The 19,014-nt window shown below is 34.6% G+C and overlaps 1 protein-coding gene across 3 annotated transcripts in view; it reads right to left on the bottom strand.

The window, feature by feature from the left end:
• Positions 1–229: 229 nt before the first annotated feature.
• Positions 230–19,014, bottom strand: part of LOC120316655 (synaptotagmin-6-like) — a 41,178-nt gene continuing 22,393 nt past the window's right edge. The window contains exons 4-6 of one of the 3 annotated variants that reach the window (XR_005559026.1): positions 11,414–12,175; positions 2,767–2,822; positions 230–2,631 (exon numbers count right to left, since the gene is read on the bottom strand). Coding sequence is in view for 2 of the 3 variants with exons in the window: in XM_039362472.1 (XP_039218406.1) it covers positions 2,817–2,822; positions 18,816–18,920 (111 nt within the window). In the remaining variant the exon portion in view is untranslated. Of the gene's footprint in view, positions 2,823–11,413; positions 12,176–18,815; positions 18,921–19,014 lie in introns of all 3 variants that reach the window. The other 2 variants (XM_039362472.1, XM_039362473.1) reach the window with 2 other exon arrangements.

Raw genomic sequence — 19,014 nt, 5'->3', positions numbered from 1 at the left:
CATTTTTAATATCTAAATAATGTATGCATATTTGAGCAATTAAAGATTATGTTAAGATAAACTTATATTTCGGATATGATAAAATCTCATATATTGAGTTTTAATCCAAAACTGGTTTCCCAGTTGAATTTAATTCTGTCTCAGAGTTACTTTTGACACATGAAATTATTTTGGGTATCAAGGCATACTCCAAAAGCTTAATTTTCTATTCTTCTTCAGAATGAACTGTGAACACTTTCCAGTTGGAAGGGTAGAGTATCCTTGCAGCAGTTATCATAAATAGGCGTACTCAATATACTTTGTGGGAAGGCAAGGTTTAGTAATAAAGCATTCAATCAGAAATCAGTTGGAAGGAAGCTCGGCTTTTTAAATGGTTTCATTCTTTATAAATCATTTTCCAACATTGTAAAACTTTACAACATTACCATCAAATATGGAAAAATGTCACAATCTAAGCATTACATTTCAACCATGTTTAGAGAATGAATTAATCATTTGAGCAGTCAACATACCAGCGATAAGACATCTTATACCAGTTTTCTTTAAGCATAATATTGGGTGTGAATGTCACATTTTTCTCTGACTAAAATTCTCATTGTTGCATATCAGTCATTGTATTTAAATTGTAAATCCATTTAATTATATAACTTTTAACTTATTCAGAGTCACTAATAATTTATAGATTGTCCCTAGATTTTTCTTGGTGCTGTATTTTGGAAGTGGTTTCCTTCCTAGGGCTAAGAGAGAGAGACTGACCCAAAGTTGCTCAGCTAGTTTTGTAACCAAGGGAGGACTAAAATTTAAGGTTTCTTGTTTTCTAGCCAGGTGCTTTAACCACTGCGCCAAACTGGCTCTCTTTATTTGTCTATGTTATGTTTAATAACTTGTTTTCAATTTTTGTTAAAGTCATTTGCAATTGAACATTTAGATTGAATAGAATATTCATGTCAACAGCTACAATTCTTCCTAAGAAAGATAGTAATCTCAAAACTTGGTCTTTAAAAAAAATGTGCCATTATATTTTTATAGATGTGCGAATAATTACTGTATTTACCCAAAGATAAATCAAGAATTTTAGGTGCAAAACACACCCCACAAATTAGGTTTGAGTTATCTGCTGCAATACTGTACAGTATTACAAATACTGTAATATTTGTTTTAAGTACTCAGTCATGTATAAGCCAACCCTCAAATTTGTAATGAAAATACCATGAAAATATGTTTCACCCATGGAAAAGCCAATTGCAAAAATGCAAACATACAAACATTGATGGTCAGTTAATCTGTGGGTGTTGCATTTTGCATGGCATATTGATTAAAAATTTGAGAGTTATCTGCAGATGGGCTTATTTACAAGTATATACATTACTTTTAAATATACTTATATTTGTCATGTAAATTGCCAGATTTTATCATTTTTTGAAGTGAAATTAAAACTAATTATTTGGAACAAATGATGTTTTTCAAAAGCTGTATCAGCATTTGAATTTTATTGATCCAAAAACATGGAATCAAATTATGCTGTTATATATATTCCATCATCAATTCTAAAGTGTCCTTTAGTTTAGTTAAGTACCCCATCAAGAGCATTTAATTTTAGTTTATGTTATTGAGCAGCATTTAATTCCTGAAAATTCTTGGTATATCTTCTTTGCTATGCCATTATGAATAATGAAGGAGGCAGGCAACAAGTGTCTTTTGTTCCTTTCATTAGGGTAGTTTTTTGTGATTAAAAAAACCATTAACATTAAGACCTTATTCTTTATAAATACTCTGTATTTATGTAAAAAATATCTTCTTCAAAGCTTCAAGTATGGAAGCCCACTTGAAATAATCAAAAACTTTTTCTGCATTAACAAAGGTCCATTTCTCTTGTTCTAATTTATATTATCACAACATTCACAAGGTATATGATATTGTCTCTCATGCAACTCTTTGGGACAAATCCAATCTAAGGATGTATTAATTCAGCTAGAAAATCATTTGTTCTCTTTGCAAGTTTGGTATAAAAGTTTGTAATATACATTCAATAAGAAAATAAGCTCTATCACTTTGATAGATTGGATTGTTTTCTTCCTTGTAAACAGAGAAATAAAAGCTTCTTTCTATGATATTGTTGAATTTCATTCATTACCAGGGGTAGTGATTTAATCAAAGTTATTTGAGAGATCTTGTATTATATTGCATATCCTAGAACTTTGTTCATTTTTAAACAAATTTACTTTTTGAAGACACCAGTTCTTTATAAATAGTAACAATAACAGCAAAATGACATTGAAAGTATTGTTTTACAGAGCTTTGGAGTATTTTTCTCTCCATTTTTAAAAAAAATGTTCATTTCATGAGTTCATGTTGGTGCTTGCTTAATTTAAGTCTTGAAGATTTGGGATGGGGTGGGCCTTTAGCATATACTTCCATTACTATTGTGAAAATAAAACTTGCTTCAGCTCCTTGTGACTTGATAATTGTGTCCACGTAGTTCAACACTATACAAATGGTTCAATGTTGTTTCACTCAGATATGTACAGCCCTGGTATCCCATGGTAGTCTCTCAACCAAATGCTAGTAAGGCCCAGGCTCACCTAGTTTCTGAGCCAAGATCAAATAGCCAATTCCTGTCACTCTGAGAACCTATGAAACAAAAGGCAGGGCATGGATATTTTTGTAAGTAACTATTAAAATCAACTCTAAAAAGAAAAGAGAGAACATGAATGTCTGGATTTCACATGCAATTCTAAAAAAAGATAAAAGACCCTTGGTACTGACCTCCGTAAGGAACTGAAAGATGTTCTTTTAGTTGTCTCCTGAGACAAAGTTCATTTCTGTGAAAGAATTGGAAAACTCAAGCTTTATACAGTACATGTGACTTTGGTATTTTTTAAAGGAAATTGCTAAAACAGAATAGCAATTGTATAGAAAACATTTGAGGTGAATGTTTACAAAGAAAGTAAGAAAACTAGGGAGGTGTATCATTAGTTATTCTAGCTAACATGTAAGCGTTGCTAAATTTAATGCTTTTGAGAGGGCTGGAGTGCTGGCAAATTCAAGATTGAATGCACTGAGTTTCTGCACTTTTAAGTCTATTGGTCAACAGGGGCAATGTCAGCCAGCTAAGGGACCTGTTTTTATTTAGGATTTTTTTTCCATTTCATTTTACTTGTCTTTACATAGCATGTCTCCTAATGTCAGGAGTAACATTATTTCAAATTTCTAATTCTGTACCTCATAATCATATTTGCCTTTTCTCTCTCCAATAATGAAGAAAACACTCTGCTGGTTGTGAGGTACAGGTAAAATAGGCATCTGCAGTAACCAATAAATCAATTGAAGTCAAGGAATTGCATTGCAGTACCACAATGCCAACTTAGTACCTCACATTCTTATATCCGATTGCAGGTGGCTGTTAGATTGATGGCAGACTCCATCTCCCCACCTCTCACTCACTGTCTGCTTTCCACCCATCCATCTGTTTGGTTATCACATAGTTGTATTATTCTCATTGTGTCTATGGAGATTCTCAGTCATCCAGGTCACAATTGTCTTATAGGTGCTTTTTCAACTGGACTTTCTTGTTTTTCTTTGAAGACATTTCACTTCTCATCCAAGAAATGTCTTCAGCTCTGACTGGTTGGTGGGGAATGGAAGGATTTATATTCCTTGCAGACAGCTGGTCACTTGTATTCTTTTAGAGAGTCATTAAGGCCACTTGGAAGTTTGTCTGTGTCTTCAGGGACACCTGAGTAGTGCAAATAGATGTGGAGCCTTCTTGGAATTGTTGAAAGGACTGTGTTATGGAGCTGTGATTTATGCAGTATGTTTTCTGCCCTGTGTATCTTCATTATTGACCACAGGAACAGAAATGAGTCTGTGTTGTCTCCATCTCAAGCTGAAGAGCAAATGGTTCCTGTAGTCTGCATTTTTTCTGGAAATCTGTTCATACTCCTGCACCATTCAAGGGTGTTTATCCAAAAGTGCATTGCTAAATGTCAGTCATGTCAGGACTATAAAAAGGAATATAAATCCTTCCATTCCTCACCATCCAGTCAGAGCTGAAGAGGCTTCTTGGACGAGAAATGAAATGTCTTCAAAGAAAAACAAGAAAACCCAGTTGCCTCTTCAAAAAGCACCTTTGGATTATTCTCTTTGTGATCCTTTATCATTGTTTATTTTATTACTTTACTACTGTTCTGTTTGCATTCCTTTTATTTTTTCCCCCTTTTTATTGTTGTAAGCTGCTTAGAGTAACCCCATGGCAAGACAGATGGCAAATAAATTGAACAAACAAACAAATAAATAAACACAAGTGATTTAGATAGATGGGTCATCCTGAATTTAAGTACAAATTGCTAAATTGTTTTAAAAAGCAAATGAAAAACAATATCAAAGTGCCATCTAAGAAGAAAGCATATACCAACTAAGACTGATAAGGCAAGCTATATATAAACAGCCTGTGTATTTCACTATACACCAGTGATGTTACTTAGCCTGGTAATAAAACATCAGCCAAACTTAGGGAACACCCAGAAACCCAATAACAGACCAACAATCAACCAGTAAACAATACCCCAATCAAGGAACTATTAAGTCATACACACATTTCATTGGAGAAGGAGTGGCAGAACAGGGATCAACCTAGAACTCCTACATAACCACAAGTAAACTAATTCCATCCCCTTCCCATAATCAATCTAAATTAATCTAGATCATGGGTGTCAAACTTGCCACGTCACGTGACGTGTCACAATGTATTGTGACTTTTTTTGCATTGCCAGAGCTGGGGTGGGCATGGCCTCCACACGCAACTGGCTCACAGGCTGGCAGTTTGACACCCATGATCTAGATGAATATTAGGCATGAAAGACTAAGTCTACATGTGAAGGTCCACTTAAACTGATTTATTACTAAACAGCTTATGTACAGGAATCTTCCCAATTAACAGTTAGCACCTGCTTTGAGTTAAATAAGAGTCCATGGAATTGAAGGGGGGTTGGACTTAGTCTGCATGTGGCTAACTAGGGATTCTAGGCTGATCCCTTTTTAAACTCCATCCCCAGGTTCCACCACTCCTTCTCCTATGCAATCAAACAGTAAACATCAGTTTAATCAAGCAACTATTAAGAACAATCTCACAACCTTGACAGGGCAAGCCACTTGTATGTAAACAGAGAAGAAATGTCAATGGTAGAAATAAAAAGGATGAAAATGTAGCAATACCATATGCCCTAGGAAATCAAAATAAGGCAGGAGAATGACTTATCAACCTCTGCCAATCCAATTATTTCTTCATTGGTATCACCCTTCAAACAATGAAAATGATGCTTATGTACTAAGGCACCATCAGGTGGAGTACACAGAAATAAAATTGAGTATATTATTAGGACAAAGAGGTAGAAGAGCTCAGTTACAGAAGGAAAGATATAATTGGGGATTATCTGTGGAATAGATCAAAAATTGCTTATGTGCAAGTGTCCAATCAAGTTAAAATTGAAGAACAAAACCAATCAGCTTCTTTTATAAATAATATTTTTATTAAATATTTTAATTACAATAGTAAAAGAAAATACAAACTAAAAAGAGAGAGAATAAAAATGCAAAAAAGGAAGAAAATATAGAAAGAGCAAAGAAAAAAAGTAGGAAACCAACTTCCCATCTCATCACAAGTATAAACAGTTTCACTTTTAACTGTAAGCAAATCCAGTGCTCCTAGTACCCCAATATAAACACAAGGCTGAAATTTAACTTCACAAAAAGGGGCAATATCTCCTTTAAAGAGAACAAGCTCAAAAAGATTTTTTAAATGCAAAGGCAGTTAGATACTAAGCCAATTTGGATAGATAAAATGATTGTATGAAAAAAAAAGGTGTATGCACCATGTTAACTGCAAGCAAATCCAATAATAATATTTTTCCAGGCTAGGTATTAGTAAGTCCAGAAAGAATCCTCCTAAAATAACAACATATCCCACTTTAACCCTAATAAAATGAGCCAATGTTATGTTCTTTCCTTTTACATAAAAATGAATTGGCATTTTTATTTTCTTCTTATTTTTCTAGCCTTGACAACTTTTTTTTTAATATATATCAGTGAAAGGTTCTTGTTCACATTTTTCTCCATAATCATGTCAGACTATTTTCTACAGTGGCATCTTCTGGTGTAGCAGCTCTTCTGAAAACAGAGTCTTCAGTAAAATGCTTAACATAGCTGAAATTGTTCATTTAAAATCTCACTGCAATTCATCAAAAATCTCTGAATTCCATTGTTACGTCTCCAATATCAAAATATTTTTTCTTTCCCATGAAAATGCACTAATTTTTTTAAAGTCTCAATATTCAACATCAAATCTCCCAACCTTTTCTGAGTCCTTAACCTGTTTGAAACTTTCTATAGTTAAAACTGTCTGCAGCTGGACTAAGCACAGTAAATTCTCTCAACTCCCATTTCTCCCACCATTTGTTGACTACTGCCAAGCAATCTCCTTGGAGAGGAACAAAGACATGGAATGCAATATAGGCAATCTTACAACCTCACTTCCTCCAGAGAAAGTTGAGTTAATTTACCAGTCCCCCATTTTTTCCCCAGAAATCCCTGTCAGTCAGTTTCCACAATATCATTTTGAACAAATATTCACAATTTTCAAGGAGAACATCAGGAATTGCGTTATAGTCCTATACCTCACTGATTTGGAACCAGAAGAACTCTGGCATGAAAATCAAAGGAATTGTTAAGGTTGAATCTGACACAAAAAACAAGAAGAAAGAAAACTAGGAGACAAAACATGGTGGAAATTGCCAAGAAGAAAAAATAACCCAAAGCCAATGAAACAAAGAGCTCAGGAGGAACTTAATAAAGAATTTCAGAAAGCTATTAGAAGAGACTAGAAACAGTATTACAGTGATATATGTAAAGATATCTATGGTAGAAACAGAAATAGAAAAACAAGGAAAGTCTTCCAAAAGAATTCTGAACTCAGAGGGAGATTCTGACCTTGAATTGGTATGTTAAAGGATGCCAATGGACAGATAGTAACTGATTAAAAGAAAATCAAATGGACTAAAGGAAAAAGTGTATTAACACTTGTGAACTTTGTTCTTGGAAAAGAATCCAAGATTATCATGGATACATAGTAAAACTAATAAATGGCTCACAATAAATCAATCCAAACTTCTCACATAAAATACAAGTCACGGCTTAAATTAGTATATTTTCAGCACATTATAAGAACATCCTAATCTCTCGAAAGGTGTATAATGCTGGAAAAAGAAAGAGAAGACATGGATAAGCAGCAGCAAGATGGATGGATTCTGTAATATATTGAGGAGAATTACTTGGAAATGTTGAAAAAAAGGTCATAAGACTCTGTCTGCTAAGGGCCAGACTTTCTGTCTACATGCTCATTAACTTGTGTTAAAGCAGGAACTAATACTTGAATCCTATTGGCCGCTGCCTAGTGGCTGAGTGTATAAATAGGGGTGGAGCGGCAGTTAGCTAGGCTTCTGTTTAAACCTTTAATAAAGAGTTGTTGTTTCACTTGCTGCCTCATGGATGCCTCACAGATCACCAAACATAACAGATTCAATCCCACTAATTATGGAGCTATCATTAGAAAATTTGAAAGGCCAGACTGAGGATATATTATCCTCTCTGTGTGATAGCTGCTAACAGTTGACATCAACTTGATAGTCCATAATCAAAATTACACGCATTTTCAACAATGTTTAAATCTTCTAACTTGCAAAATTAAAAAAGCTTAACTTTCAGATTCTCATGAACTTTGAAACCCATTCCTTTGTTACACTGAGGATGCATGAAACCAGACTTGCTGGGAATATGACCACCAAATCTAAAGGCCCCAAATTGAGGAAAACTAATAAAGTACATTGTATTCTAATTATGTACTTGAAAATATCTTATTTTCAGAACCATCACTCATTCTGTTAGGTAAGATTGCAAAAAAATTCTTTCCTATCAAAAACTAGACTGTACCTTTGAGCTTTTCCCCCCCTACAGCTGACACAATGTTGTTTTATTAACTAACTGGCAGTTTCCATTCCTCATTGCAGAAAGGAAACTGAAAAAAAAAAACCAAAATAAAATTATGTCCAAGACAAAGAGTTTTTTTTTAAAAAAGTCACTTTATTAGACTGATGCTCCTGTAGCGGGGGCACGTACAGAGGAAATTAAGACACAAGGTGTGTGAGGAGCTAGAACAAATTGGTCTTTAGCTGAACAAAATTTCCCTACAAAGTAATTTACAGAAGTCTGGAAAGTATACAGATCAGTAAGTCAGAACATTAATTCAGAGTGTAGATAAGGATTATGATTAAATTTTAAAAGTGTATGTTAAAAAAATGGGCTCAGTACTGAATGTATCTAGGTGGACCGTTACCGTACAGTGATTTGAGAACACTTCTGCCATTACAGGTATTGCAAGTCTAAAAGCAAAATATTTCAAATATCACTTGAAAGACACAATAATATCCCTGTCAAGTAGATAAAAACCTAACAAAACTAAAGGGAATAATCTTAGCAGAGATATTTTTGTAAACTAAATCATTCTTAGGACTCTCATGAAAACGTATTGTGAGTAACCATTAATACATTGTAATTGCTTTCTGTGATGCAGAAACTCTTAAACTGATGGCCTCTGGGTATTGGCTCTGCCTACTGAAGAGGTGGTCAGTATTTTTAAGTCTGTAAGCATTGTCAATTTATTTCTCAGTGCACAGTACAGAAGAGGTATTATGTATGTGCCACAAAATGTATATACCCTCATCCAATCAGCAACATTTGACCTTTGCAGAATTGGATTCAGAATGATAATCCTTATTTAGATCTTTGCTTCCAGGCATGGATCATATGTGCTGAATAGAGAAAAATTTAGAGAAAGCTGGAGACATCTCAATTCCCACTGAAATTAATATGATGGGAAAAGGTTAACTGTACAATATAGTTTTATTTAGTTCAATAAAACCAGATGTATTCAAGTTTTCCTACTGCTCATTGTGCTTAAATATTAATCCCCAAAAGACGAGTAAATTTATTTCATGCACTGAAAGTTCTGGAAAGTTAATGCTCTAAGCTGAGATCATCAATATTTGTGTATTATGTTTCTTTTAAAAGTATTGGTTCCATAGGTAAATTAGCAGAGCTCTATTCATGCCAAAATTTTACAAGCTTCATCAATTCAGCAGTGCCAACATTAAGTCTTCATTGCTGAGCAATGTTACAAATGCTTATTGATAACATTGGTACTGTAGTAACCACATAGCAGCAGCCTGGCCACTATGACTGCTACCTTTCAGTTGTTTGGCAATAGCATAGTAAGATAGTAGTAGTAGTAATAATAATAATAATAACAATAATAATAATAATAATAATAATAATAATAATAATAATAATAATAATAATAATAAAACTGCTCTGGGACTTCAGAATTCAAACAGACAAGCACCTGCAACATAACACCCCATACTTAACAATTGTCGATAAGAAAGACAAAAAAGTCTGGATAGTGGACGTGGCAGTGCCTGGAGACAGCAGAATAGACGAGAAAGAACTGGAGAAGATAACAAAATACAAAGACCTACAAATAGAAATAGAAAGACTGTGGCAAAAGCAAGCAAGGGTAGTACCAATAGTAATAGGCTCCTTAGGTGCAATCCCAAAACAACTGGAGCACCACTTGAACACCATTGCCATTGACAAATTCGCTCTTAGTAAATTGCAAAAGGCGGCCTTATTAGGAACTGCTTCCATCCTGCGACGATACCTGTAATACCATCAAACATCCACATCTGCCTATCCCAGGTCCTGGGTAAGGACTCGATAGGTAAACAAAATGCCAAATCCAGTCTGAACATCTGGCTGACTGTGCGATGATCGATAATAATAATAATAAAGTTGGAAGGGACCTTGGAGGTCATCTAGTCCAACCCCCTGCTCAGGCAGGAAACCTTACACCATTTCGGACAAATGGCTGTCCACTCTCTTCTTAAAAACTTCCAGTGTTGGAGCATTTACTGCTTCTGGAGGCAGGTTGTTCCACTGATTAATTGTTCTCACTGTCAGGAAGTTTCTCCTTAGTTCTAGGTTGCTTCTCTCCTTGATTAGTTTCCACCCGTTGCTTCTTGTCCTGCCTTCAGGTGCTTTGGAAAATAGCTTCTCCCTCTTCTTTATGGCAGCCCCTGAGATATTGGAATACTGCTATCATATCCCCCCTTGTCCTTCTCTTTGTTAAACTAGACATACCCAATTCTAGCAACCGTTCTTTATATGTTTTAGCCTCCAGTCCCCTAATCATCTTTGTTGCTCTTCTCTGTACTTTTTCTAGAGTCTCAACATCTTTTTTACATCGTGGTGACCAAAACTGGATGCAGTATTCCAAGTGTGGCCTTACCAAGGCATTGTAGAGTGGCATTAATACTTCACGTGATCTTGATTCTATCCCTCTGTTAATGCAGCCTAGCACTGTGTTGGCCTTTTTGGCAGCTGCAGCACACTGCTGGTTCATATTTAGGTGATTGTCTACTAGGACTCCGAGGTCTTCTCACAGTTACTACTATTGAGCATGGTGCCACCTATGCTGTACTCGTGCATTTGGTTTTTCTTGCCTAAATGTAGAATCTATGACACAGCAGGTCCAAGGATGTTGAAGATAATGAAAATGCAAGGTCTGAGCTGAAGTAGATTTAATATCAGCTGACTCTCGGTATTTGCACTGGGGAAAAATACTTGCCAAAATTTGCAGCAAAGTTTTACTATGAGCATGCTGTTTGGCTATGAAGGGACCAAGGGATTTTGCATGTCCCTGTAGAAATTAAAAAGAATGTTTAAAAATGATTCTAGGAGTAGGAAAGAAAAGATATTGATAAATTCCCAGAAAGAGTCATGTTAATCTAGTATAGCTTACTTGATTGCTGCATTTAAATATTATAAACTGGTTATAAGCACAGGCAAAAGAGAGGCAGAAACAGAAAAGTATTTTGAGCAATGGTGGGCAAATGAGAGTAAGATTACATACAGCGCCAGCATGCCATTATTAGCACCCTTATGTGACAGATAAAGATAAATGCCATGTGACAGCCTTGTGATTTTACAAAGAAAAGGAAACAAAACTGTATCAGAAATAATTATTGTGAAAACATTGGTAGAAAATGCGTAATCTTTCATTTTTGCAGAGCAGAGGAGGATAAAAGCCCTGTTTGAGCTTCCACATCCAAAGAAGTTAATTTTGAAAATAATTGTGACAAACTAATTTAATTTAGTGTATTTGTTTCTTGACGAAACCTGAACTAAATCGCAATGGAAAAATACCTACCTAAAAATAATTATTTTTAGCAGGGGGGGGGGGAAGAGAGGAGAAATGGCAAATCAATATATAAAAGAGAAATAGTTTTTAAAAAAGTTCACAAACCTGTAATCAGTGCAGGACTTCACAGGACCTGAAGCAGCTGAATTCATGCAAAAGGCTCTTTCAAGAACACAACTACAAAAAATGGATAATTTCTCCCTGAGGAATTAGCATTTTTTTAAAATACATGGAAGGACAGGCTGGGCTGTATTTCACAGATTCCATGAACATCACAGCATGAATAAGAAAAGCTGTAATGTCTCACTGATCACAATAACAAAAGGGTGTTCACATGTCACAAGGAGCCTCATCAAGGCCTTCTCATTTTTCATTTTGCTGTCTCTTTTAAATCTGCATGCTGATGTGCAGAAGTACAACAGCTCTCAATTAATAATTTGTCCCTTTACATACACACAAATAATATTTTACATGTTATTTTATAGGCCAGAGTTCCAGCCTATGCCTTTTCTTTTCTTTTTTTTTCTTTTCTTTTCTTTTCTTTTCTTTTCTTCTTAGCAGCCATATCCAAAAAATGAAAAGCACAAAGTACGTCACCTTGAGAGATAGAAATAAAAAGACAAACACCACTATAAAAGGATTTGGTGCCTTTTTCACTGTAGAAACAAGGAATGTCTGATTGCCAGTCTTCTGTTATTCAGCAATAGGTTGAATCAGAATTCAGAACCCATAAAGAAAATATCAGAGCAAAAGAAAAAGAATTTGGTCGAGGCCCAATATTCACCACTTGTTGGATCATGGTGTTGAAGATGGTTTGGGAGAGGGGCAGGAACCTTGACTATCAAAGCTGGCTGCACGGCCATGCCACTGTGGAAAGAAAAAAGGCATCTGATTTTTTAATATATCATCATAAGCAGTTCACAAACTAATTTAGTTCTTCTATTTGGGTTTAGACACCAATGAAACCCCTGCATAAGTAGGTAGTCTCATTAGTTTAAATTTAAGAGAGGACCCAATTACATTCATGTATTTCTTTCCATGGACCTAGTGGCAATCTCCATTAATATGCTGGAACGCCTGCATGCACTGAAAAGTCAGTTTCGATTGGATCCAGGTTTAATCCTGCTTATAGTGAAACCAATAAATAAGGGGAGTAAAATAAAAAAGAACTGCTGATTTAAATGTTCTACATTAGGGATGATTAAGTTTGGATTTAAAATATATAGCTTTCCTAAATGGAGATTAGCATTTCTGGGAATATTTTTTTTACATTTTCTTTTTTGCACCATGAGAATAACTGTCTACATTTTGCTGAATTTAAAAATTATAGAATTTGTAATATGTAAAATGGGGAAAGACATGATGTAGGCCAAGAGGGATTATGTTTCTCATTATTAAAAAATACAGCTTCTGAAAGCTGAAGATGGAATTAAGAAGATGATGTCTCTGGAGAGGGCTTTAGTAAAGATAGAGGACAAAGATTCACAGATATCAACATTAAATCATATGATGGAATTATTGATACAGGCTCTGAGAAAGATAAGGTTTATACTGGATTACTAATTGTATTTAAGCAATCAAGGAAAAAATTCAATATGCTAATGAACATACCAGCACAATTTATAAAATAATAATTACTGTTATATATAATTTCCCCAAATGTAATGTTTATAATTTTTTAAAAAGTAGAAATTCTTATCCACAGGATTACTGTTATTGAGACAAAGGTATAGAGAGAGATGATGGAATAAGACGGTCTCTGTAAATGCAAAGAAGGATATAATAAAATATTCTTTCTATTCTTCTATACTATTCTGTATGTATGTAAGATTTGGTGTCATTTTGTATAACTTGGCACTTTTGGCTGCTGCTGCTGTTATTATATTATTATTGTTATTTTTGAGATGGTGACATTATTTGGTGTGTGGCGTTTTTTCTTTGGACAGCAGCATCAGAATTTCATTTTAATGTACGCCATTGTGTATATAGAAAAATGACAATAAAAGTTATCTCTCTCCCCTCCTCTCCTCTCCTCTCCTCCCCTCCCCTCCCCCTCCCCTCCCCTCCACTCCCTTAATCTCATCTCATCTCAGCCCATCCCACCTTACCTTACCTTACCTTACCTTATCTTATCTTACCATCTATTCTTTCCCAATTTCATGCTCTTGACAAATATTGATATCATCATTCATAATCCCCAGCCAACATAGTCAAAGGGTTGAAATGAAATATATTGGAAAAGCTTCAAAATACAGAAGGCTTTTTTATAATAGAAGGTCCTCATACAGAAAAAGCAAGAAAACCAAAGATAATTTTTAAAAGTCTTCTAAACAAAGTGGAAAAAAAGAGGACAAACTGAGGGAGCGAGCAATGATACAGCAGCACAGAAAGGACATACGCAGAGAAAGGGGGGACTTTAATGATAAGAGAACATTAGAAGACAGGGCAAAACAAAGCCAATGCAGAGAAATCAATGCATATTAATAAGGCAGAACAAGGTCCCACAGAGACCTTACCAACAAAATACTCTGCAAATATATTAGGAAAAAGTTATTATAAGGAGGACGTGGTGAGAGAGAAGATGGGGAACTGATTTCTATGCAAGGGTAAGCAAAATGATGGATGAATGATCAGCAAACTAAGATTACTTAGCAGAAATGTGTACAGTTGCATGAGAGGAATGTAGCATGAATAAAGATGAGATTTGCGCTAAAAACAGTTGACAAACTGGTTAGGACTTAGAAAAGAATTAAAATAAAACAGGGAAGGCCTTAATTTGCCTACAATATTATTAAAAAAAAACAACCCCCCCAAAGCAATAAGAATCGGAAAACAATACAATATGTTGACCACAGGGTTAAAAAGTTCTACCCCTGTAGGCTTGATTACCTAGAAAAAAACTGAGGTATCCATAATAGATTAGACATTTCTATGGGACCATAATTCAGAAATTACATTCCCAATGATGGCTAAATTCATAAACACTGCTACCTTTGTTTCATATTTTAGTTTAACCTAGATGATAAATTTTAGTCTCTGGGCCTCAGTCCCTTCCTTCTCAATCTATAATATACGAATAATAAGTCTGTCTCCTGCACAAAAGTATTATAATGTAATCGAAATATCTGTGGAAACATTGGCAATAATTGCTATATTAGTGTTAAAACTAATTTCATTAAAGTTTTTACAATGTAATACAATAGTAGATAATATAATTACAAAAGATTAAAATGCTTCACTTAATTTTAAAAATTAATTTGAAAATTAAATTACACACACATACACCGTTTCTGTCATTCCATGTTTCTCTAAGTTAGCATCTCTGCATGTATTGGGACCATACTCCCAGAATCCCTTTATTCATATGGGTTGAAATATGAGGTATGCACACAGCAAGTGCTTCTTCTAAAGTTTTTAGTGCTGCCTGGAGACATGTCTGCTCAGCCATTGTCCCTCCTGGCTAATTAAATCAGTCGGAAAAAACTGCCCCCATGATTAAGAGAAGTAATTAATGTTTGATTGATGACAAAATGTTTATCCACTTTTTAAGAACACTATTAAAGAAACCTTCCCTTGACTTGGAAGTAAAAATGCACCTTTTCTGATTAAGCCATCATGTTCCTCATGTTGGTCAACATCTATATGAAACCACTGGGGGAAGCCATCTGAGGCTTTGGGTAGAACTTCTGGTAATATACTGATAACAACTATTTTTACCATTCCTTACCATTCAACTTCAAGTAAGTAAATATTTGAAAGATTATCTAAGTTTGATAATAGGCTAAAAATAGAGAAGATGAATTAAAACTAGATGAGATGGAGATGCTCTTCATAAATAGGGACCCAAACGTTTACGTTGATGTTCCATTTCTTCCCAATGGAATTATGCTCTCCCTGACAGACAACAACCAGAGTCATAGAGTACTTGTTGACCCTCAACTGTCTTTAGATTCTCAAATAGCAGCAATAGTCAAGGATCTGTTTGTACAAATATATCTGCTATACCAATGTGATTATTCCTAAACTGTTTTGATCTGGCAATTGTTATCTATGTCTTGGTTAAAATGTAACTCTGGAACTACAGGTAGTCCTAAACTTAAGATCACAACTGAACCAATATTTATGTTGCTAAATGAGAAATTTGTTAAGTGAGTTTTGCCCCATTTTACGACTTTTCTTAACATATTTGTTAAGTGAATCACTGCAGCTGTTAAGTTAGTAATACAGTAATACAGTGAATCTGGTTTCCCCATTAACTTTGCTTATCAGAATGTCGCAAAAAGTCACATGATTCTGGAATACAGTAGCTGTCACAAATGTGAGTCAGTTGTCAAGCATCCAAATGTAAATCATATGACCATGGGGATGCTGCAAAGGTCATAAATGTGAAAAATGGTCATAATTCACTTTTTCAGTGCCGTTGTAACTTTGAATAGTCGCTAAATGAACTGTTGTAAGTCAAGGACTACCAGTACTCCAGAATAGTGTGGCTAGTTCATAATAAAGAGGGCTAAGAGTGTAGACTGGTACAGATTATATAAGGGACAGATTACCAACATAACTGTACTTTTTTTAGAAAACTGATCATTAGGCACATCATGAAATTTCAGCGCACTTCAACAAGTTTCTTTATCTTACTCAGAAGATGCTTGTCCTTAGTTTGACCTATCATTGTTTCTCATTTTATTATACTGATGTGGCAATATTTTTTTAAAAAATATTGACCTATATCAAATCTAAATTTGAGTTTAAATAATCTACTTCTTAATATAATTCAATAGGATCCATTTCCTAGACATGAGGTCATTGTTGAAATTGAAAATCAGATCAAGCGTGGAAGTGAATAGCATGGTATGACATAAGGCATAAGCATACTTACAAGCATGTTCGGTTATACTTTACTGGCAATCTGTTTTACAATTATATAAAACAGTTTCAAGTAAATGTCATTCTAGTTTCGCAACAGAATTACTTTTCAGTCATGGCACTTGGAAGAGCTACCCTGTAGAGTATAGACTGTGTTCATCAGTCTAGACAAGCTTTTATGGAGAGTTTTGGGTATGATTTTTTTGTCCTTGGTGTTTTACATTTTTCATTTTGTGTTAATTATTGCTACTTTTGCCTAACAGTTACAAATTTATATTTTGTTTAATGTTATTTGTGTTTCATTTTTACTATATTTATTTTTATATGTTAATTATCCTACTATCCTATCCTAGTTATAAACTATATGTTGCACACTGCTCTGAATATGGAGGATCCAGCAGCAAACAAATAAAATAATAAATGGACAGTTGTGACCTATTGGATAATTCTTTGAGAGAGTGATGTGACTACAATGAATATTAAATGTTAGACTGGCCATATGCTTATGCTGGACAGTCCCATGTCCAACTAAAAGGAGATATATCATAAATATATAAAAATGTAGTGGAAAACAAGCTTCAATAATAAATCAATATTCACTTACCTAACTAGATAAACAGAATGGCCACAGGAAGGCAAAATGGCAGTGGGAGTGGGAGTAACTTCTGACTTCTTGACAACTTTCCCATTGACTTTGCTTGTGGGAAGCTGGCAAGGAGCATCTGAAATCATGATCATATGACTGCACAATGCTGCAAAAGGCACAGCTTTGCAAATAAAACTGATTTGAATATTGTGGTAATTTTAGTTTCACAGAAATAATGGGTCCCAGGTTTTTTTTACACATCCTTTACATTAGCGCATTTTTGGTACCTTGATTAAAAAATTGTTGTGGTATAATGTGCTGTTTGGGTTAATTTGAGGGTACAAGCATCTAAACACAAATTTCAGTAATATATAAATGATGATAATAATTATAATAATAGCAGTTTATTGCTAGAATTATTAGCTAGATGCAAGCCGAACTGGACAGTTTAGACTGAAAAACAAGAAAGCTAATAACTATTTACTATGCATTACATCTGTGAGGGACACAGTGTACATGAGCATCAGCAAGAAGCAAGGGTGAACAGTGACATATGTCATTGCATCATCACATAAATTATGTAATTTGTATCACTCACACAAATAATATGATTTTCATAATAATGCCATGATAATATATGACCTCATTGTTGATTGTTCCAGACACTTATTTTATTAGACTTTTATCTGTCCTTTATTATTTTATAAAGTAACTCAAAGCCACAAACATACAAAGTACTTCTTCCTCCTCCTATTTTTCCCCATGACAACAGCCCTGTAAAATAGGTTGGGCTGAGAGAGAGAGTGCCTAGCCTAAAATCATCCAGCCAGCTTCCTTGCCTAAGATGGGACTAGAACTCAGTTTCCTGGTTTCTGGTAGGATGTCTTAACTTCAATATACTGCTGTGCTTCCTCCTAAGTAGGGCTCAGATATTTCAGAGATGTTACCATCTGCTGTATCTTTGGAATGCTTTCTATAGATCAACACCCAGGGTTTGAGATGAACATTGTCTTACATTTTATGTAGCTAAGGAAAAAGAAACACTAAAGAAAAATCCAAGAATTTTACTTATCTACCAAGGAGATAAATAATGGACTACTAAGCGATATATTTATATAATTCCATATTTACAAATGTAGAATATGAATGTACCAGGTTAGATTTGTGGCCATATAAACATGATAGCATATATCATCTTTCATCCAAAAAAGAGATGAATTTGGTTTTTCTTCAGCATTTCACCTTCACATGCACCCTGTGAAGAGAGTCAGACTGAGAGAAAAGCCACAATATAAAATCATGTTGATGATTAGCCTCATGAATGAATGGAACTTTCAAGTCATCTGTCTCCGATCCTAATTCAACATTCCAGTCACTATACCACAAGGTCCCCAGAAAGAGATACACTTTTCTTTCCTTCAATGTCTCTCATTCCAAAAATGCAAGAGATAACGGAGGAGATGGTCTGTACAAGCAGATGAGTCTGTGCAGAGTACAACATTAGTTTAATATGGATCTGCTGTTAATGAATTTCTCTTATACAAACCATCCATTTATAGGATAAACATTTTTTTAAAAAAATCTAACAAGTAATTGTAAACTATTTTCGTTTTGAATAGTTTGAGATGAACTCCATGCATGATGATTTATTTCTATAGATGTTTCGTTATTCTGAATACATAAAAGAAATTACTTTTGATCAAGTACCTAGGCTGTCACTTGGTCTCAGAAAAACAGAATAGAATAACAGAAAAACAGAATTGGAAGGAACTTGGAGGTCTTCTAGTCCAACCGTCTCATTAAGTACCTGATATATTTTTTAAAAAAAATAAATCAATATCATGGTCCCAAAAGATTTGAAATTGTATTTTTAAATTGTAAATGTTTTATAATGTTGAGTTGATGATAATCTATGGCAATGTCAGATATAGGCAAGCTTTTTCTACAGAAATCTTTGCAAGTCCTTTGCCCATAAATATTTGTTTATTTTTTTTAGAAATTATTGTTATGCTTTTAAATAGATATTTTGCATAAAGAATGACCCTTGTTTGATACCTTGGAATATTTGGAGGAAGGCAGCATCATAGTAGAAAGGGAATGGGACGGTTCTGCTACAGGCATCACTGCCTTGGGGTCATTCAACCCAGTTACTGGACTTTGCTGTTGGCAGAAATACATAAGGGGTCATTTGCAGATTTCAATAGGGCATTAGTGATTATCACTAAGGAGTTGGGTTAAAAAAATCATACTCCTT

This window comes from Crotalus tigris, unplaced genomic scaffold (assembly GCF_016545835.1).
Source record: "Crotalus tigris isolate CLP2741 ecotype Arizona unplaced genomic scaffold, ASM1654583v1 scf7180000019465.582067, whole genome shotgun sequence".
In the NCBI taxonomy this organism is placed as follows: Eukaryota; Metazoa; Chordata; class Lepidosauria; order Squamata; family Viperidae; genus Crotalus; species Crotalus tigris.
The sequence above is the reverse complement of the archived record's forward strand: the minus strand, read 5'-3'. Positions and strand labels throughout refer to the sequence as shown.